This window comes from Lissotriton vulgaris, chromosome 8, assembly GCF_964263255.1.
Source record: "Lissotriton vulgaris chromosome 8, aLisVul1.2, whole genome shotgun sequence".
In the NCBI taxonomy this organism is placed as follows: Eukaryota; Metazoa; Chordata; class Amphibia; order Caudata; family Salamandridae; genus Lissotriton; species Lissotriton vulgaris.
This window is the reverse complement of record NC_141696.1, coordinates 381,451,775-381,474,441: the sequence shown is the minus strand read 5'-3', so window position 1 is coordinate 381,474,441 and position 22,667 is coordinate 381,451,775. Positions and strand designations below refer to the sequence as shown.

The 22,667-nt window shown below is 46.6% G+C and overlaps 1 protein-coding gene across 1 annotated transcript in view; it reads left to right on the top strand.

Moving 5' to 3' along the window:
• Nucleotides 1-22,667, top strand: part of MYO16 (myosin XVI) — a 2,821,299-nt gene that overhangs the window by 1,040,896 nt on the left and 1,757,736 nt on the right. Inside the window, exon 10 of the mRNA XM_086934162.1 lies at nucleotides 9,217-9,367. Coding sequence (XP_086790288.1) covers nucleotides 9,217-9,367 — 151 coding nt within the window. The remainder of the gene's footprint in view (nucleotides 1-9,216; nucleotides 9,368-22,667) is intronic.

Genomic DNA, 22,667 nt, shown 5'->3' with positions numbered 1-22,667 from the left:
GCAGTATGGGTCTATGAGTGGGTTTGTGAGTGACTGTGTTGGTCTGTGAGTAGGTGTGTACATGTTTATGTGAGTGTGTAGGTGGCTGTATGGAACTGTGAGTGGCTGTGAGGTTCTTAAAGTGGGTATGTAGGTGGCTGTATGGGTATGTGAGTGGCTGTGTGAGTGGGTGTGTGAATAGGTCTGTGAGGAGTGGGTGTGTGAGTGGGTATGTGGGTGTGTGAGTGACTGTATGGAACTGTGAGTGGCTGTGTGGATCTTTGAGTGTGTGTGTGTGAGTGGCTGCATGGGTATGTGAGTGGCTGTGTGAACAGGTCTGTGAGTGGGTGTGTGAGTGGGTATGTGGGTGTGTGAGTGACTGTATGAAACTGTGAGTGGATGTGTGGATCTTTGAGTGTGTGTGTGAGTGGCTGCATGGGGTTGTGAGTATGTATATTTCTTTCCATTAGAGTGGATCCAAGAATCCATAGCGGATTGACACAGGGGGCCACACTGAGTGATTCAATAGATCTACAGATCCTCGCATGTGGAAAAAATAACATTTTGGGGCAATTCTTTACCAATCAGGGGTCCCTCATGAACCCCTGCATTGCACCCATGTGGTCAGGTTACCTCTTCCCTGACCCGTTCTATTACGCTGCAGTTCTATATTGAGACCACAAGACCATGTCCTGATAGATAAAATGGGAGCTGTGGATTCACAAGGGGGCTGGGCTGAGCACCACGATGTGCCCGCGGATTCTCTCATGTGGAAAAAGCACTTTCGGGCAATTTCTTACTACTCAGGGGCCCCTCATGGACTTACATTTCACCCATAGGGTTGGGGTACCTCTATTCTGACCCCTTCTATTATATTGCAAGTTGTTTGTTGAGGTCCAAGGACTGTGTCCTGATAGATAAAATGGCAGCCATAACGTCATTTTTTCAATGGGGTGGATCTGCAAATCTGTCGCAGATTCACAGAGGTTGCTGCGATGAGCACTGCAATGGATCCACAAGAAAAAACATGGGGAAAAACATTTAAGGCAATTTCTTGCAGTTCTATTTTGAGTCCATGGGACCGTGTTCCAATACATAAAATGGCATCCGCAATTTCCCTTTGAGGCTGGCCAATCATTGCATTGCTAGTGGCACGTGGAGTTGATGGATTTGTATTCCTAGACATCTATATTTCTTTTTTCCTTACTAACTTCTAAACTTTTGTACAGATTTACACCAAATTACTAAAAAGAGATTTTTCTGTACAAAGATCAAGCTTTCTGCCAAATTTGGTGTAATTCCGATTAGCGGTTTGGGCTGCAGACGTGTTCAAAATCCCTATGGGAAATTGCTTAGGGAAAACACATTTTGGGAACCGACAAATCACTCCAAAACATTCCAGACAGCAGCTGAAGTTATTGGAATACTACTTTGGAAAATCAAGTGAATATTTGTCAAATGGAATCAAAATAATTTGAAAACAAAAAACACTTGGTCTATGGAAACTAGATGAGTGGGTGTGTGAGTGGCTGTTTGTGTCTGTGAGTAGCTGTGTGTGTCTGTGAGTTGGTGTGTGAGTGGTTATCTGGGTGTGTGAGTGGCTGTGTGGGTCTGTGAATGGGTGTGTAAGTGGTTGCATGGTTGTGTGAGTGGATTTATAGGTCTCTGAGTGGCTGTGAGATTGGTTTTGTGGGTCTGTGAATGAGTTATGTGGGTGTGTGAATGGTTGTATGGATTTTAAGTGGGAGTATGAATGGCCGTGTGGGTTTGTGAGTGGTTGTGGGAGTGTCTGTATAGCTCAATGAGTGGGTATGTGAGTGGCTGTGTATGTCTGTGAGTGGATGTGTGAGTGGCTGTGTGGGTCTGTGAGTAGGTGTGTGAGTGGGTGTTTAAGTGGCTGTATAGTTCTGTGAGTGGATATATGAGTGCCCGTATTGGTCTATGAGTGGGTGTATGGATGTGTGAGTGCGTATATGAGTGGTTGTGTGAGTGTGAGACAGAGGGTATAAATGGGTCTGTGAGTGTATGTATTTTTTCCCAATGGGTTGGATCCGCAACTCCATCATGGATTCACACAGGTGGCCGTGCTGAGCAACACGATGGATCTGCGGATCCTTGTTAGTGAAAAAAAATTTGGGGGGCAATTTCTTACCCATCAGGGGCCCCTCATGGACACCTACATTGCACTCATAGGGCCAGGGTACCAATACCCTGACCCATTCTATTACGTTGCAATTCTATGTTGAGGCTACAGGACCAATACAATGGTGGCTGCAAAGTATTTGATTTTTCTATTGGAGTGGATTCTCAAATCCGTCCTAGATTCACACCGGGTGACACTGAGCACTGTGATTGATCCGCATATCCTCGCAGATTGCACCCATGGGGTCAGGGGACCCTCTTGTATTACATTCTATTCTATTACTTTACAATTCTATTTTGAAGCCTCTGGACTTTCAACCCAATTGATAAAATAGCAGCTGCAACTTCCTTTTCAGGTTTCAGCCAACTAATCATGCCATTGCTGGTGGTGCGTGGATCTGTGGATCCTCATCCTTAGATATTTGTATTTATTTTTACTTTTATAACTTCAAAAATACTGAACAAATGTACACCAAATTACAAAAAGAGATCTTTCTGGACCAAGAACTTACTTTTGGCCAAATTTGGAGTAATTCCCCTTTTTGGTTCAACTGCTGTGTTGAAAATTTTGGGGTGATCCGTCAAGCAGGGGCCGAGAAAAAAGGGGGATGCAAAACACATTTTCGCCATGTTATGTCCATGGGAATTTTTTATTTTGTGAACATGACGACAGCCAGAATTGCAAAACAGAATTACACCAAATTTAGCATAAATCTAGATGTTGGTCCAGAAAGCATTCCTTCTCTTAATTTAAAAAATATAGCTATCCGGGGACACCAGTCCTTGCAGTGAACTTGTGGATCCTACTGAAATGTGATTGGCTGCTAACACTTCAACCTGGAAGTGTTCCCAGCCATCTTGTGACTGACTTGAAACTGAGTCCCAGAAAAAAACTTTTAAAGAAAAGGGGGCAGGGCAGCAGTACCCGGGTCCCATGAACTGCTCCTGGGCTCCCTCTGGGACCCCACAGTCCTTAAAAAAGCATATTTTTAAAGGTATTTTGCAGAGGTCGTGTAGGATCTGCGTCTCCCGCACCCCCAAAAAAACGAAGTGCAGGCTTCTCTGCTTCATTTATAATTAGCTCCCACATGGGCCAAACCCCTGGGGCAAGTTTAGTCTTAAAATAAGGAGCGGGTGCAAATGCCCCTCTCATTGGACTTAAAGAAGCCCGGGGGACCGCCATCTCCCCGGGCAGTTATTACCATATGCGGGGAGATGTAAAACAATAGCGGGCCGTGCAGACCCAGAAACTGTGACCTCCTCGGGACTTTGGATAAAATTCATTTAGGGAGCCACATGGCCTCCCTGCTGCCCAGGGGAGCACCTCCTCCCAGGGGCACTATCTACTATCAAATGCGGGGGCCCATGCGCCTCCATGCAGTACTATGGACCGCCACATCCCCGGGGATAAAGAAGAGAGTCCGTCAGGCCTGGATTGGCCCGAGCGGGCACCGGGCAAACCCCTGGTGGGCTGCATGGGTGGGGGCCGGTTTTGTGCCCCTGGGGGGTGTTTTTGTTACAGGGCTGTTTTTGCAGCATAGCTGCAAAATCGAGCAAAGAGCTCAGCGGTACCCCCAACCCCCGTGGGGGAGAGGGAAGGCGGCTGAGCAAGTTGCCATGGCCGGTTTTGGTTCTTAGTCCGGCCCCGAGGTCCGTCATGGACCCCTGGTCCCGGGCACCACTTGCTCCATTGGGGCAATACAAAACAAAGGAGGGTGGCCACGTGGTTCTCCTTGTGGAGATGTAGATAGCCCTGGGTACTGACCCCCCACCCCAGGGCCGCTCCAGCAATATCCCGGGGTGCCCACTCCTAGGACATTGCCATTTGCTTTGGCTTGCTCCCGCCAAGCCATAGCAAACCCTGCTCAGCTTGTGACATGCTCTCACTTGCATGAAGTGGAGCAGAGTTGCTTTTGGACAGAGGGAGCTGCGTGTTTATCAGCTCCCTCTGTCCAAAAGCAATGTCGGAACCTACAGTACACAGGGAGCCGGCAGAGACCGTGGGGCCTTCAGGATCGCCTGCGGTCCCCAAGGTGAGTAACTGAGTGCAATGTGTGGGTCGAAGGCACCCATTATTGTTACCCGTTATTGTAACCGAGTGCCCAGGAGATGGGGTCCCTGGTGCCAAAATCAGCCCAGGAGGGAGGCAGCGCAGCCCCCCTCCCTTTAAAAAAAATTATTACAATAGAAAGCAAGCATTTGCAATGCAATCGGTCTTGCCTTTGGGACCTCCTATGTATTTAGATATGCACATTAGCCTGGGTGCTGAAACATCTACTGTTCTTTAACATGGATGAAAAGTAAGCACCGAACTACTTGACACAACAGGTATGGGAACACATGGAGAGAAATATTGCCTATCAGTGGGAAATGGGATAGTCCAAAGCTCTGTTTTTAATATAAAACTCGGGCATTCAGTGGTCATATCACTGAAAATACAAGATGTGAAAAAAATATTATTGTCTACGAGAGCTCGTGGAAGACAACTTCTGTGGAATGGAATCTAGAGACTGCTAAAGTGATTCTGGTATTTTACTGACCTTTGCTGGTCATTTTCTATCAAAAAAGTTAAATAGAGGCAGTTTTCAGAAAAATAAAAAAAAGAAAGTCCCTCAGCAGCAAGCAATTCTGGTATTTTACTGACCTCTACTGGTCATTTTCTATTAAGACAATAGAGGCAGTTGAACAGAAATAAAAGTCACTAAGCAAAAGCAGACAAGTCCTGGGTCCGATCTCCAGAGCCCACAAACTACATACACATATAAGTATATAGTAAAGTATATACATGACGTCTCAAATGCTTGACCTAAAGAGGCGCAGGCCCCAGGGAATGGGGACCCCGAGGCTGAAATCAGCCAGGGGGGGGCACCAAACCTCCTACCTTAAAAAAAGAAGAAAAGAAAGGAAAAAACCCTCTGCCAAGTTGCCAGAAGCCACGCCTCCTTCACCACTACTCTGCAAATGCGTCTCCTGGAGCACTGCAGGTTGGGGGATTAAGTCCCCTTGGGTCCAGAGGGTCCTTGGGGGCCAACAAGCCCTCTGACAATGTCTCAGAAATACAGCTGTTTGGGACTTACTGGAGGTAAGAGATTGGGTAGTCGGCCCCCAAGGACCCTCAAGAGCCAAGCGGACTTCATCCGTCAACTAGTAGTGCACCAGGAGGCACATTTGCAGAGTGGCCGAGAAAGGGGGCATGGCTTCCGTCACCTCTCAGCAATCCTGCTGTGTGGGACTTACTGGAGGTAACAGGAGGGGTAGTTGAAGCCCTCCTGTCACCTCCAGTAAGTCCCACAAAACAGATTTGCTAAGAGTTATTCAGAGGTTACACCCCCTTTCTCCACCAATCTGCAAACGTGTCTCCTGGTGCATAACTGGTTGGGAGATGAAGTCTCCCGTAAGTCCTACATAGTGGGATTCCTGGGAGCTTTTTTTTATTTAATTTTTTTGAGTTTTATATAGCGTGAACTGGACCCGAAGATATCCGGAATCATTGCGCTTTACATAACACCAGTTTTGTTACTCAAGGAAAGATTCCTTTTTGTCAGGCACTGGGAAATTAAGTGATTTGCCCAGAATCACAGGATGTTGAGCGTCGTTGCTGAGACTCGAAACCGGTTCCCCAGCTTCGACATCGACCGCTCTAGCCGTAAGGTTACAGGAAGCCCGCTCCCTTTCTTCACCACTCTGGAAATGCGCCTACAACTAAAACAACCATTGAAATTCACTGAAAAAAACCAAACATTGCAGGAACGTTATAGTTAGGTATTGGAGTTCTGGACTTTTTGGTTCCGTCCAGAGGTGTCAGGGTACAACACCCAAAGACCCCGGAGTTCCACCTGCCTTGGTGCACAAATGAACAGAAACACGGGCTTCTCGATGGTGGCGTCAAAGACCAAAGGTTTATTACTGCAGGGACACAGAAGTCACAGAATCTACACACGGGCAGAGACTAGGAGCCTGTTCGATTTGTACAAAGTGGGTTGCTCCTTATATACGGTTTTTTATGCTAGGGGCAAATTCTTTACATGTAATACATTCCCAAAACCTTCGTGTCTAAAACAATAAATATTTGGTGTTACACAGGAACCGTCGATAATATCTGGGGCCAAACATTGCGAAGAGAGGGGTTCCCACTAGTTTGTCACAATTCCCTGTCAATATTGCATTCAGGACCCGGACCGCCTCATCGTAAAGTTCGTTACCTCCCCCTAATAAAGATTCAGAAAGAAAGAAACAGAGCCAGGTGTGGGAGATAGAAAAGTGGGATAAGGGATGTTTGTGGGTTGTAAATGGGCAAGGCTACCGGCTTCGGCCGCCTAATCATGATCAGGTACAATGGACACGAAGACCAGTTTGGCAGGGCTGGCCTCGGGCAGAGGAGGCAGCCTTTGTCGAGTCATGCAGCTACAGCGTGATCTGGTTTAAGGTGCACGTGTCATGTAAGAGGTGAATCTCCGGCTAAGGCTACGTGTCCTTAATCAAAGTGAATGAAGTGATCCGAGGCTATTGCATATGTGAGGGCAAGGAAACACAAAATGGCGGCGGCCATGGTCTAAGATGGATGCCGTGGGTATATCAGAAATATGTCAATGGAAGGAGTGCTCTTGCTCGTAGCGTAGCGAAAACACTAGGATATACTAAATGGATCATTTGCGGTTCACTGATACCAATATTAGGTATTTCCGACAAACTTAAAAACACGGTTTCAAGTCGTCACAGAACCGTCACGGAACCTCAGTATTAGCATTTATAAAAACCTTGATTTCCACCAATAAACCATGGGTTACAGGGATGTTATAGTTAGACTTAGGTTTCATTCATACAAAACCAGTGAAATCCAACTGGTATAGTTAGTGAGCTTAGCTTGTGCACTACTTATGACCTCACATATTATATCACTCATGACATTGTCAGTGTCATTGTGATGACATCACTGGAGACATCTCTGATTACATCATCCACAAAATCTCTGATGCACTCGCTTACACCCCATATGACCTTTCATACACCCACTCCAACTTCCAGACTACCATACTTAAACCCATTCACACACCAATACCAGTACTCACACAGCCACTCACTGATTCATAGATCAACATACGCCTTCACTCAGTCACTCATTCTGCCACTCATACACCCGCTCACTCACTAATACAGCCAGTGACAAATCCACTCATACATCCATACAGCCACTCACACACTGAGTCAGTCACCCATAGACCTACTATCACACCTACCCACTCACCCATAGTCAATCACACAGCCACTTACTCACCCATACAGTTACACACACACTCACTCTCTTATTTCTACAGATACTAACATGTACTCACTCACCAATACTCAAGTGTAATGAAGAGAAGTCAGAAATTCTCCTCTTTGGGGAATTTTCCCTTAATTTTAGGGAAACGCTCTGGCCACCTGAGTTCCCTCTTCCTACTTCAACAGGAAAGTCCGCTAAGAACCAGGGGGTATGGGTTGAGGAGAACCTCTCCTTCACTCAGGTTAAGAAGCTTGCCGGCTCGTGCTTCGGTCTTCTTAAAACCTTAAGGAAGTTTATTTTCCTCCTTCCAAGGGCTGCGAAAAAAACAGTCATTCACGCCCTCATTCTATCACGGCTGGATTATGCCAATGCTCTTCATGCTGGCAATCCAGGCTACTTGTTGAAGAAGCTTCAAGTGGTCCAAAATGCAGCTGCCAAACTTCTCCTTGACATGTCTTCTAGAAGTAGTGTGAGACAACATCTACTCTCACTTCACTGGCTTCCTGTGGCAGAACGGGCTAAGTTTAAATCCTTAGTTATTTCCCACTGCTCACTCCACGGTTGTGGCTCTACCTACCTGCAAAAATGGTTCTCCTTCTATGCACCTGTGGGACAATTGTGCTGTAAGTCTCAACTTTTAGCCCAGGTCCCCCGCTTTAAATGCCAGAGGCTAGGTGGCTGCTCCCTCGCCCTCAAAGCCGCCGTGGAATGGAATGCTCTTCCTTTTTCTCTACGGAACACTCAGGACCCATTGGTTTTTAAGAAGAATCTGAAAACGTACCTCTTTGTTTAAATGGCAGGCCCCCACCCCACTGACCTATACTACCTTTCACAGACACAGTTACACAACGGTATACCACTGACACATCCACTCACTCACTGTCACAGCCATACACACTCACCCACCCATACAGCCCTTCACACATGTGCTCACTAAACCATACAGCCACTGACTCACTTATCCATACAGGCAGTCACACACACACTCACCCACCCACAAAGACACTCAGACACCCATAGAGGCACTCAGACACCCATAGAGGCACTCAGACAACGAATCACTCACCCATACAGAAACTCACATACCCACTCACACACCCAAACAGCCACTTGAACACCAACTGACAGACTGATATAGACATTCACACAACCAGTCACTCACCCATACATTCGCCTTGTTCAGCTATTAAATCTGTACTGGAACCAATAGAGCTTGTTTTTTTTTACTATTCAGTTTGTTTTAAGTTATGTTTTATGTCTATGTTTATAGTATTGTCAATTCTGCGAAATAAATATTTAAACAAATAAGTACATAATCAGTTTCCAAATAACACCCCGATTTGCTTACCTTATCTAATTAGTAAACACTGAAGAATTTTCTGCTTGAGTTCTTTCAAATTTTTTTTTTAGTTGACTTGCATGAGAGGTAATTTTAAATTGAAGTGTCTAGTCAAGCGCGTACTGTTTGGCCACAAAATCGCTGATCTATAATAACAGCTCCTATTTATTTATGTAGCCCCTGTAGCATGCGTTTAAACTTCCTCGGACATGGTTGTGCATCAGGAAGGTGAGGTAAGGTTGCAATCTTCCGTTTCCATCAGCAGGAGACAGCAAAGTGTGGAAATATTGCACGGTAACAGCAAAAACACCAGGAACAAGTGTTTTTTTTTGTCTATTGTACTGCTATTTCCTACATAGTGCCTGTCCTAGAAAAAGGATGTGCCACCTTATGCACCTATGATTATACAATCAGAAAACTGCAGCTGTTGCTTGCTGAGAGCATCCGCCTGCTGTTCACGCAGTCTAATCAAAGCATCAATTATTTCTTACAGCAGCCCGTTGGCATTACCCATTGCAAAGCAAGATAGTCTGCTGGAGAAAGACACCATGTTCAAAGACTCAGGGAAACCTTTGCACAAGCAACACTCTCAAGAGAACAACTCGGAGAACATGGCCGCCAACCTAACTGCCAAACTTGAACAGGTGCGTGCCCTACTCTCAGAATGACATCTCTGCCTTGAATATGAAATGTTCAAATAACGTGCCCTTTTCTGGAAGGCCTGAGGCTACTTTCTGAAGAGCATAAGTTTTTTGTAACTTTTCTGCAGTGCCTGCACCTTTGAGATATGAAATCGAGTAATGTGTAGCCACTACAGTCAGAAAAGCGACTCCTGTCTGTTGATAATGTTTATGTTATATTGTGAAATTGCCCAGTACATCACAGACAACTATGGCTCCTGTCTTATGACCCTTCTTGACTTCTCAACAGTGTTCGATACCATCAATCTGCAGTCCAATTGATCACTCTCCATGTTAACTTGGGCATCAATGGCACATTGCGCAAGTGTATATCCTCCTTTCTAACCAATAGGCAGTCATACATTCATAGGAATGCTCGAAATCACTGACACTCCCGTCAAATATGGAGTCTCTTGTGGCCCCGTGCCCAGAATGCCACTAAAACAAGTCATCTCTTACTGTTTTTAAAGGTCAACCAAGACAAGAATATATGTAGGACATCAGGGTCATGAAGCACAAGAAAACTGGTAACATCTAACACACAGAAGATATACAGAAGGGAAAATTGAGCACTATAATTAGCTTTTGATTCTATTCCCTACATAACCTACCCTTCATTACAAGTAACTAGAAATCTACCCTTCGGAAAGCTGAGATACATAAGCCACATACCTGAACCAAGGTTTAATGCAGCTCCAGGTAACACACTACTTACATCATACTGGGCTGTATCTGGGAAAGATGTTGAGTGTCCTAGAAAACACTGCTCCCAGGATGATCAGTTCTCTCTGCCCATTGTACAATGGAGGGTACACTTCTGTGGTTACTCTGATAGGTTCAAAAAGTGTGTGAGAAGGTGTTCTTTTTCTCATGATGTGGTGAGATCAGATGTTTGACAGTTCGTGGGCATGTTCATCACTAATAAACACGTACCCGACATATACCACGTACATAGGCACACTGTCGTAATAAATGTGAAAAATAACCTAAATCACAATATGCCAAAAGCATAATTTACACTTCAGGCATTGGTGGGCTCCAGACAATTTGTCAGAGGTGACACGGAAGGACACAACGGCAAACAACGATAAGCATAAGCAGCTCGACCAAGAAATATTAAGTGGATATGCTAAATAAACAAGTATGACGCAAAACCTCATACATACTCTGACAACAAAAACAGTGTCCTGAGTTCCAGAAACTGGTTTGACTGTTGATTGATTGCACGGCATAGTAGAGCTGATCTTAAGTACCAGTCAGCTGCCCGACACATTGCAATTCGCTGAAGCGCTACACGGCTGAGCAGTCAAATGGCAATTGTTGAACAGTCACCATTATGAGTTAAAATACAAGATTTAGGGGAAAATAGACGTTATCACAGTGTAATAAATTGACATATGCAGTGATGTTCTTATCAGTGTTTGCACATGTTCATATTGGTTATAGATTTTAAAATGTTGTTTTATTAAATTAATTAGATACTGTTTACAAATAAAAAACAGAAAAACTTGTATACAATGAAGATTAAAACTCAAATGTTTCCATCCTCTTCGACAGAAAATCTTACCCATATTTAATTAAGTACAGTCTATCAAAATGAATACCACAATCTTGGTTGCATCATACTTAGTACACTTCAATGCTAATGTTTTCTATTTTTGGAAAATGTCTATGTCAAAATCTGCAACCAGTCGATATTTGAACATTGTTGGGGTCTCACTGAATAATGGAGTTATATGTTAACACAGGGTACAGGATGACATAATTCATTAAAATACAATCCATCCTTTTTAAAAAATGAATTTCTTCAGTCAGATGGCTACTGCAGTAAACAGATACATCTTTTTTTGATGTTTTTTTCCAGAACAAGTATGAAACAGATAGCAAAATAAAAATTGTAACTTCGTCATGAAACCTAATAAGGCACTGTTGAGAAAGCGAGTCTATTTTTTTCTAAACCTCCCACCAACAATTGCATGAACAACCATAACCCAGCATTACAATAATAATACAGTGACATCATATATTTACAGAATCACTCAGATATAGCACATCATTACAGAGTTCTACATATCTTCTTAAAAGACCAAGACAAGAAAAAACACACAGACTGAAAATATTATGCAACTAAATCTCTATATTGTAGTCATAGAGCTATAAAGATATAACCAACCTACAAATATTCAGATGGGTATGGACCAACTCAAAGTTACGAGTATCAAGGCGGAGAAGCAAAACAATAATGGCATGCAGTTTCTGCCATAGATGTCCTAGTGGATAATATAGATTGGTGACTACTACCATAAATATAAAGGCTAATTACCTATTTGAGGTATGCTGTATATACCTTATTTAAAAACAAACCAAATGAGTGGGTGAAAATTGGTTGCAATCATACTTGCATTGAAGGCCCCGCCTAAGATAGAGAATTGAATGAACTGGGAAACATCCTGAAAGTACGAACTCCGGAACAGAGGGTATTGAATAGCTACACCATGTAACGTATCGAATGCGTAAACAGGTTTCATAAGATCATTAATTGCTGGTGCAGTTCTTGTGTGATATATTTCAAACCTTTGAATAGCATCTCCTCTCTCATCTTCCTGGCTTCTCTCAGATACATTGTGGCTTCTCCTATGACCCTGCTTTCCCGGTTTGAAAGCACACAGAAGACAACAGAGTTTTCTTTTCATTTGTGGGAAAAATATTTTCCTTTAAACATTTGGATATGAAAGACAGAGGGTTATAACTTGTTTTAGGCTACATTTTAATATCTTTTGGTATCTACAAATAAGAGCCTTCAAAGGGAAGTCTTCAGATTTTTAGATCTTTCAAGGATACACATTCACCATTTTTGTGAATTGGAAGCATTCACAGATAAGCCAAAGTTTGCTCTAACATTTAATAGATGTCCCCACCAATTTCAGTTGAACTTTTTTTCCAACTCCTATCTGGTTTTCAGAATAAAGAGGAAATCCCTGATTTCAAGGGAATTCTTGCTGGGGGCACAATGAGTAACCCTAGCTCTTTGAACTCTCTTGCCAGTTTGTCCCTATATTTTGCTTGATGTGTTATTGCAATATGTTCTTATGAGATTCAATCCATCAAATCACGCTTGCAGGCCGGATCGCCCCCCTGCCACCACTCAACTCCACCTTGACCGCCGTCTTTCTGCGGCCCCTCCAGCACGAGTTTACGGCCGCCCGAGACTTCAGCCCAGATCGCAAGCTTTTGCTCACTTGCCTGATTCAGCCTGCCTTGCGCCAGTTGGGTATTTTGTTTATTTTTCTGCCTCTCCAAACCGCTGTTTCGCCAGCTCGTCGCCCCCCACCCCCCTTTTTTTGCTTTCCTGTTCCCTGGTTTTCCCTGCCACTGCCTCCTGTGGCCACGCCCCCCCGCTGCCCCGCTCCCGCCTCCCAGCTGCTCCTCCCTCCCTCTCCGCTTTATATGGCAGCCGTTGCCCGGTCGCGCAGCGGGCGCGCCAAAGGCAAGCCCATCTGTGCCCATCCGCGCCTGGACTGCGCCCAGCTCCAGAACCCCTGGACCCCGCGCAAGCCACGACGCCAGAATCTGATACGACGCCAACACCCTCCACGCTCTCAACAGCGGCCGAGACCACCGCTGCTTCCAAGCCACCCCGAAATGCACCCACTGACCCTTCTCCTGCCACACCTGCAACTTCAACTGCGACAGAACCACCAAGCCTCCGAGAGCCGGACCCAACCACCTCCACTGCATACTCCTCAACACCCACTCCACAGGCAAACACTCCATCGAGCTCTGGGACCTGCTCGACACCTTAGATGTCGCCTTCCTGACCAAGACCTGGTGGAACGACTCCTCTGCACCGGCCATCGCCATAGCCATCCCGGATGGCTACAAGATCTCCCGCAGAGACCGCACCAACGGAATCGGAGGAGGAATAGCCATCGTCCACAAGTCCACCCTCCAGGTCCATACACTCGCAGACGACTCCCTCAACTCCGCCGAACACCTCCACTTCCGGATCCACATCGACCCCAACACCACCCTCAGAGGAACACTCATCTACAGACCCCCCGGACCACGGGCCCTGTTCAGCTAGTCCATCACTGACCTCGTCAGCACACACGCACTCAACTCCACGGACTACATCCTCCTCAGAGACCTGAACTTCCACCTCGAGAACAACAACGAAGCCAACTCCGCCACCCTGATCGACAACCTCACCAACCTCGGTCTCAAACAGCTTGTCACCAAACCCACCCACACCGCGAGCCACACGCTCGACCCCGTCTTCACCACAAGCACCCAAATCTCCTTCAACAACAACACTGAACTCCACTGGACCGACCACCGCTGCATCCACTTCACCTACAAGAAACAAACCACACACCACCGCACCCAACAGCTGCCCCGCCACTGCTGAGCAAAGTCACAGAGGCCCAACTGACCTCCACCCTCGCCCAGAGCCCACCCACCGACCCAGACACAGCCGCTCGTAACTTCAGACAGTGGATCGATGACTGCGCCAACACTCTTGCCCCGCTCAAGAAACCCTCCTTCAACCACCACAGCAAAAAAGCCGCCTGGTTCACCGAAGAACACCAGACCTCCAAACGGACATGCCGGAAGCTGGAAAAGAAATGGCTCCACGACCGCACACCTGATATCCATGCAACCCACAAAGACGCCATCCGCAGACATCACCACCTCATCAGAACAGCCAAGAGATCTTCATTCAAAGCACGCCTGGATAACAATGCACACAACAGCAAAGAGCTCTTCAACATAGTGAAGGAACTCTCCAACCCCAGCGCCAACACCAAAGACATCCCGCCCTCGCAAGATCTGTGCGACTCAGTGGCCACCTTCTTCCAACGAAAGAGCGCCGACATTCACGACAATCTCAACACCCATCCGCTCCGACCATGACAGACCCCACCCCGATCGCCACCTGCACCAACCTCCTGGGTCCATGTCATCGACGACGAGACACACAACGTCATGAACTCCATCCACTCAGGATCTCCATCCGACCCCTGCCCGCACCATGTTTTCAACAAAGCGGATGCAACCATCGCACCCCAACTACAGAAGGTCATCAACATCTCCTTTGACACAGCAATATTCCTGGAAAGCTGGAAGCCCGCCAAAGTCAGCACCCTCCTCAAGAAGCCCAAGGGGGACCCCAAGGACCTCAAGAACTTCCGGCCCATCTCCCTGCTCCCTTTCCCGGCGAAGGTCATTAAGAAAATCGCCAATATAAAGCTGACCCGCCACCTTGAGGACAACAACATCTTAGACTCATCCCAGTCCGGATTCAGAAGAAACCACAGCACAGAGACAGCTGTCATCGCCCCCACAGACGACATCAGGCGCCAACTCGACAACGGCAAAACTTTAGCCCTCATCCTCCTGGACCTATCAGCCGCCTTCGACATGGTCTGCCACCGCACACTAAGAACACGCCTCCAAGGAGCCGGAATCCAGAAGAAGGCCCAGGACTGGACCACATCCTTCCTCTTCAGCAGAACCCAGAGAGTCCACCTCCCACCCTTCAGATCCGAAGCCACTGACATTACCTGCGGTGTACCCCAAGGCTCATCCCTCAGCCCGACCCTGTTCAACGTCTACATGGCCCCCCATTGCACAAGTGGCCCGCCAGCACGACCTGAACATCATCTCCTATGCCAAAGACACCCAACTCATCCTCTTCCTCACCAAGGACCTGGTCACCAAGGACCTCCACACTGCGGAGCATGCCGAGGGCGTTGTAGAAAGAGGAGGAGATGGCGTTGACCAGCTTCGACATAGAAAGGGAAGAGTCAAGGATGAATCCTAGGTTGCGTGTGTGGTCCGTGGGTGTCGGTGCTGTTCCCAGTGAGGTCGGCCACCAGGAGTCGTCCCAGGCAGAGGGGGTGGGGCCAAGAATGAGAACTTCTGTCTAGTCTGAGTTCAGTTTCAGTCGGCTCCTCCTCATCCACTCGGCTACGTCCTTCATTGCCTCGTGGAGGTTGGTTTTGGCAGAGTGTTACATAAAGAACTTAGTACACATTGGTTTCACTGTATGGCTACTAAAAAAGGTCGACGTTTCATAAACTGTAAAACCAGTGGCTATCAGTTCCAGCTCGTCGACAACGAGTGGACAGTGTTCCACCACGCCGCAGATCCCACTATTTCAAGGACCGCTTGCTGTTACCCGGGTTCAACCTACCTGGCGCATATCTACAGAAACCCTGCGAAACCACGCCCATCTAGGAAGGTGGTATCCACACCGACGCGCTGAGCCCCACGAGTCCCGTCTTAAAACTGGACGGTCTAACCAATTCTATTAAGAATAAACCGAGTCTACTACAGAGGTTGGTTACCACACCAATACTTAGAACCTGGAACGAAATTTGTACCACAACGGACCCACAAACCCATACCACCGAGGCGCATTATTGTTTTAACCAGGCATAGTAATTTTGTACAGTCCTGATGATGATCCCATTGTATCTATGAGCGCGGGATCAAAACGTCAACCTTTTTTAGTAGCCATACAGTGAAACCAATGTGTACTAAGTTCTGTATGTACTACTCTGGCAAACACTGATTTAAAAAGTGTCCAGCTTGCTCACTTCTCCTTTGACTTCCGAAATCTCTTTTCCTCTTACCAAAACTATTCTCTATCTCTTTACTGTGTTCTCTGTTCCGAGGTAAAGCACAGGATTGTGCTCTTTATTTTTGAAATGTTGCTCATGCACTAAGATTTTATAAATCCAACTATTGTTATGAAAATAAACTCCTTGTCCGGCTGGACTTGGACAAATATATAGCAGCCTATCACGGTCTGTTTTGTTATTACTGCATATCTTTGAAACTGCTTTGGACCGTTGTCTCTTATAAATTGACTTAAACCCTTGGGCCACGGCCACCTTTAGGGTCCCCCATGTTTTTTCCAGAAACTACATATAGTTAGCAGCATCCATTGATCTGAAGAGTCGAAGCAGGAGTGAAAGAGGGATGATCCAGAGGCATGCAGTGGCGCTGGAAGAATGTTTAAAGCGGGGGTGCTGGCCAACAACATTACATGACTTGAATGTACTTTTCAACCTACTGATATATATTTTGAGTATGTGCACTTTTCTTTCGTGAAGAAACCACATCTTTATTTATGTATGTGTTAGGACATCTGTGGAATACTGCAGGCTACTCCTGGCACTTGTGCCCCAGGAATCAATCAATTAATACATTTATAGAGCGCGCTACTCACCCGTGAGGGTCTCAAGGCGCTGAAGGGGGGGCGGGGGGTCGCTTACTGCTTGAATAGCCAGGTCTTGAGGTGTCTCCAGAAGGTGAGATGGTCCTGGGTCAGTCGTAGGTGTGCCGGGAGGGAGTTCCATGTTTTGGCTGCCAGGTAGGAGAACGATTTTCCTCCGGTGGTGGTTCTGCGGTTTCTTGGGACGGTGGCGAGGGCGAGGTTGGCGGAGCGGAGCTGGCGGGTGTAGAACGAGAGGCAGCTGTTGAGGTATTCGGGGTCTTTGTCGTGGAGCGCTTTGTGTGTGTGGGTGAGGAGCCTGAACGTGATCCTCTTGTTGATGGGGAGCCAGTGCAGGTTTCTCAGGTGGGCGGATATGTGGCTGTGGATGTCGAGGATGAGTCGTGCAGAGGCGTTCTGTATGCGCTGTAGTGGTTTCTGACGTTTGGCTGTGGTTCCTGCATATAGGGCGTTTCCGTAGTCCAATCGGCTGGTGACGAGGGCTTGGGTGACGGTCTTTCTGGTTTCTGGTTTTGGTGGGGATCCACCTGGGGATCCACCTGAAGAATTTTCGAAGCATGCGCAGGGTGTTGAAACAAGATGATGAGATGGCGTTGACTTGCTTGGTCATCGTCTGGGAGGAGTCCAGGATGAATCCTAGGTTGCGTGCGTGGTCCATGGGTGTTGGTGCGGAGCCCAGTGCTGTGGGCCACCAGGTGTCCTCCCAGGCCGATGGGGATTGTCCGAGGATAAGGACCTCCCTCTTGTCTGAGTTCAGTTTCAGGCGACTGAGCATCATCCATTATGCGACGTCTTTCATTCCTTCCTGGAGGTTGGTTTTGGCTGTGGCTGGGTCTTTGGTGAGGGAGAGTATCAGTTGGGTGTCGTCGGCGTAGGAGATGATGTTGATGTTTGCGTGCGATGGTGACGAGGGGGCTCATGTAGATATTGAAGAGGGTTGGGCTGAGCGAGGAGCCTTGGGGTACGCCGCAGATGATCTCGGTGGCTTCTGAGCGGAAGGGAGGGAGGCGGACTCTCTGGGTTCTGTCGGAGAGGAATGAGGTAATCCAGTCTAGGGCCTTTCCTTGGATCCCGGTGTGGAAGAGGCAGGATATTAGGGTGTGATGGCAGACAGTGTCGAAGGCTGCTGAGAGGTCTAGGAGGATGAGAGCAGTTGTTTCTCCGTTGTCCATCAAGGTCCTGATGTCGTCTGTGGCTGCGATGAGGGCGGTCTTGGTGCTGTGGTTGGCTTGAAATCCGGACTGGGATGGGTCAAGCGAGTAGTTTGCCTCGAGGAACGCAGTCAGCTGTTTGTTGACGGTCTTCTTGATGACTTTAGATGGGAAGGGAAGAAGAGAGATGGGGCGGAAGTTCTTGAGGTCTTTGGGGTCCGCTGTAGGTTTCTTCAGGAAGTGCCACTAGTTAAAAAATGCCCTTACATGCAATACGATAAAATAGTAAACACTGCTCTTCGTTTTAACATAATTAGCTCGTTGCCAAGCAAAGTTGCCTGTTGTGAGACAGTCTGTATTTTTACACATAACCAACGCTTCATATTTGCCTCTGCATTGTTATTTACCTATCTGAACTCCATCAAGGATTTATGGAGAGGCTTCCAGCACCACTGCAGGAATGCGCAGGATTAAGACAACTATGGTAAACGATGTTCAGAGGAGCAACGGATGAGCAAACCACAGGCAAGCTCGTTTGTTGCTTCTTGGAGGATTCAGGTAGCCCTGATCTTAGGTAATAACTAGAAATGTAGGCACATAAACAAATTACACTGGACAACACCTGCAATAGAGGAAATACACACAAATGTGGTCCAGTTATAAATCAAGGAGCAGTTACTCAGTTCTCATGTCCTAAAAACTCACATACAGTCCATTTTCATTGTCAAGTAAAAGAGTCTGGTAGATTTCAGTGTCTGATTGCCAGAGAAAGCATGCGAGACAGTCTACGCACGAGTAGTAACCCAACGAGCAACCCCATGCAATGCATATTGTTAGACGTGTTAATGCTGTAAAAGGTCCACCCCAACCGAGACGACATCAACCCACAGGTGTGCACTAGAGGTGGACAAGCTACCAAATTAATGACCAGAGCTGAGTGAGAGATGAGCCAAAGCGTGGCTCTAAGAGCCTTAACACGAGCCGAGCATTCAACGTGTATGGCGAGCGCTCGTATGATCTAGGCTAAAAACCCAAAATAAACAGATCAACTGTTGGTACGGAACAAATTAGGCTTAAACACCACGGTATTGAAAACGGCTAATAGAGTACGAAAAAACGGGACATATACAAAAGTGTAATCAGACGTGTGCTCCTGTGGTCTGGGGTAAAAAAAGCACGTATTCATATATTCAGAGCATGAGGGGCCAGTATTATTCCTCATTTATGGAAAAGAATGAAACTGAGAAAACAAAGCAAGCTCACTCCGCAAAGGCCTGAATTGTAGACCAACTGTTTGCTCTCAAAGACAGGAAAATACTGTTGCCGGAAATATGCTGCTGGCCTAGCTCCAGGTTAGACTATGTTTTTATCAGTCAATGAGTAATATATTATTTCAAGTTTGTGACAAAGCGAGGAATTTTTTCATGGCTTCCTATTATTCACAACTTTCAGTCACAGCAGAGGTTTCTAGCAGGTATGTGTTCAGAATTGATTAAACTACGTATGATGAATGGTTTTTTCCAGTCAAATAATCCTCGTTCGTGGCGCACTTTGCCACTGCGCATTCACACATTGTGGCTGGCCGGGCTTTATCCACTGTTACCTGAGCGCTAGCGATAGGGAGAGATGGCAAATGCCAATATTGGCTGTGTTATCAGGCCGGCTGCCGTTTACAAGTCTGGCGGCGATAAAGGGCAATACTTAAACACCAAACTTCTTTTGTGTTTAAAATACTTACTATAGGGAGGCATCGATGCATATAAAACTGTGGCAGGTCTACTTGCAAGTGAACATCACCTGTACTGTTGCGTAGACATTAAAAGTCACAGGAAAAATATAGTCCTTTTTATTAGAATACAGCACAATACGATGCTCAGCGAGTACACTTAATCCACTTAAACAAGAGCTAGTATTCATATATTCAGCGCGTGAGGGGCAGACCCAGGAAGGTGTCAGCCTGAAAAGTGCCGATGAGAAGAACATCCTACCGGTGAAATTAACCAATCAAATGAACATTAACGCCCGGTTTTCAAAAGGAAAAAGTGATCATATTACAAAATGGTTAAATGTCAGAGATCGACGATCGGGAGCCTGAGACCGGGAGCCTGAGACCAGTGAGCTGTGCTGACACTGCAAAGGGGACCGCAGGAGGGTGCAAGGTTGTGGTTGCCTGAACTGTGGGGCACCTGGCCTACCTGGTGGGGCTTAACAAGACAGATTGGTCTGAGGCATGGCTTGCCTGCTTTGGGCAAAATATCTGAGCGGGCAGACGGAAAACCATGCTGCTGCATACAGATAAAGATCCCTGCCAGCCGTGTGGAACGAGGGAGAGGAGGGGGGCCACGCCCCCAACCACATGGCACACTGCACGCAATTAAGTGTGAGCTGAGCGAAACTGTAGTTAGGCACCGCTGCCTCGGGACTATACGGAAGTAACCACAAGGCCAACAGAAATCAAGAAAACAACAGCAATGCCAAACCTAAACCAATCACAAGGGGCAGGAGAAATTACACGGAGGTGAAGCCAATATTCAGATTACTTAAGTCTCGCTGAGACAGCGCATGTAGTGCATGCGCTGCCAAACACGAGACTTAAAAACGAGAAAAAAAAAAGAAAGAAGAAAAGCGAATTCAGCGTAGCCTTTATCCTGAGTGTCTTGATCGATTAACTCGTGCCTAAAAGTAGACCCGACGTTTACCGAGGGCTGTCTTCATATCAAGATTCATTTTTTCAGAGATAACAGAATATCTAAACAGAGAAAATCAACTATAACCATACTATAACCACATTAAGCCAAAATTAACATTAATTTGACACTTTTCTGGCATTGAGTCCAGTGAGAAACTCTTGAGCCTTGATTTCTGAGGTAAAAATTTGTAAAGCGTCGTTCAAGATGACCTTCAGCTTAGCAGGGCTCATGAGGAAGACCTGTGCTCCCAGCTGTTGAAAGGGGGCAATTAATTGATGAAGGTGCCATATTCGCCCCGTGGTGATATGACACAATTCAGGTTTGGCAAAGAAGGATACCCCCTCAACGCATTTTTGAGAGTATTGTCTAGCTTGGTCAAAAATTAGCTGTCTTAATAAAAAGTTCCCGAAGAAAACCAGGAAGGCTTGAAGTTTTATGATTCATTAGAACTGCCATACTTCTTCTTTAGTGTAAAGGGAAAGCTGTGAGCTCGTTGGACTTCGTGTTCCCAGCACCACTCGATCTGTTCAGGGAAGGCCCCCCTTAGGAGTTTTATTATATTATTATATTGTGCTGAGGATCTTCCCCCTCCACTCCCTCGGGGATCCCAAGAAGACGGAGGTTATTTCGGCGGTGCCTGTTTTCTTGTTCTTCCACATTACATCCGTCATGCGATCACCCTGGGAAGTACATTGACTTTTAAGCAGCACAACATCCGATTCAAGGCTTTCAGTACGGCCTTCCCCATGGTCACTCTCACAGATATCTGAACAAGTTTTGTTACGTTTTCGGAGGCCCCCTTGTAGTTTTTTAGCAGCACATTTAGCCTGTTGGCTGTCGACCCTGGCTTCTTCCTGGAATTGCTTAATTGAAGTCAATATAGCGACAAGAGTGGGCTCTTCAAACTGTTCTTGTAGGGTGCAGGCCGTTTTGGCAGGTTCACCATTGGGGGAAAAAGAGAGGTGAGACCCTGAATAGTCCCATTTAAGATGACCTTTCTTATCTTGCTTCTTCCTCCTGCTTTTAGCCCTGTGGTGCTTCTGTTTTTGAATCGTGTTATTCCCTTTAGAGGCATTACTGAAATTGGATTCAGAAAGGTAGCTATCACTAAATGAAGTAGAGCTTGCTTCGGCAGGAGAGTTCAAACCGTCTGAAACCCAGAAAAAGTGCTCCCCAAAGGATCTGGAGATCCAGGATTTTGTAACCTATGTGTATTAGTACTTTTTCCATTGAAGGTGTCAGTGGGCGAAGGGCCCCAGATATTATGATCCTGGGGAAAGCTTGCAGCTGGAATCAAGCTAGAATCAGCACCAGTCAACAGATCAGTCTCCAAGGGGGGAGCTGAAACTTCTATATTAAGGGTAACTTTATTGGCTATTAGAAGCCTCTGAAGGTGAGCTATTAGGCCGAGCTCTAGGCCGAGTATGCCGGGTAGAGGAGGAATAAGCTGTGAGTCTGGCTGCACATCAGGGAGCTTAAATGAATGGCCAAAATTGACTTTGGTAAATCACTTTCTTTAGTGGCGTTTAAATCATTTGTGAGACTTGCCCCGCTGCCAGAACCTGAATTTGTGACTAACCTCACCACAGAGAACAATTTGGCTACTGAGGGTTGGAAGGAACCCTCATCCTTTGGAGGTCCCCCACCAGCAGGTTTGCTTGAGTTTTTTTTAGGGCCCACGGTCTCTCGCTTGCTTTTATGATTTAATTCGCTTCCAGAGAATGGGGCACTGAGATTGAGGGGCCGGAGCTAGCATTAGAGGGTATTTTACCTTTTGAGCCCCCCCCCCCCCCGGGAACCCAATGGGACGACATGCTCCACTCGCCCATTGAAATAGCAGTAATTAGCGCAATTTGGTCCTGTGAGGCTCGTGAGGGACAGCGCCGACCCACCAGGGAAAGCAGCCAAGCAGCAAAAAGGCCAAGCAGGAAGACAAGACCACTCCAGCGCCCCAAAGAGAACAACAGCACAGTCCGAGTTCCAACATTTGAGGCAAGGTTCCATACTTTAAAATGCTTACTTACCGCTCCAGTTCCTGGAGCTGTTGGGTTTCTCAGAGTTATTGGAGCTTTTCGCGGTCGCAGACGCGGAGCTCTGTTCAGTCGAGGGGGAAATCTAAGGGTGCACCCAGAGTGGCAAACCAAAGCAGACTGATCTCAGCATAGGAGTATCTCCGGATC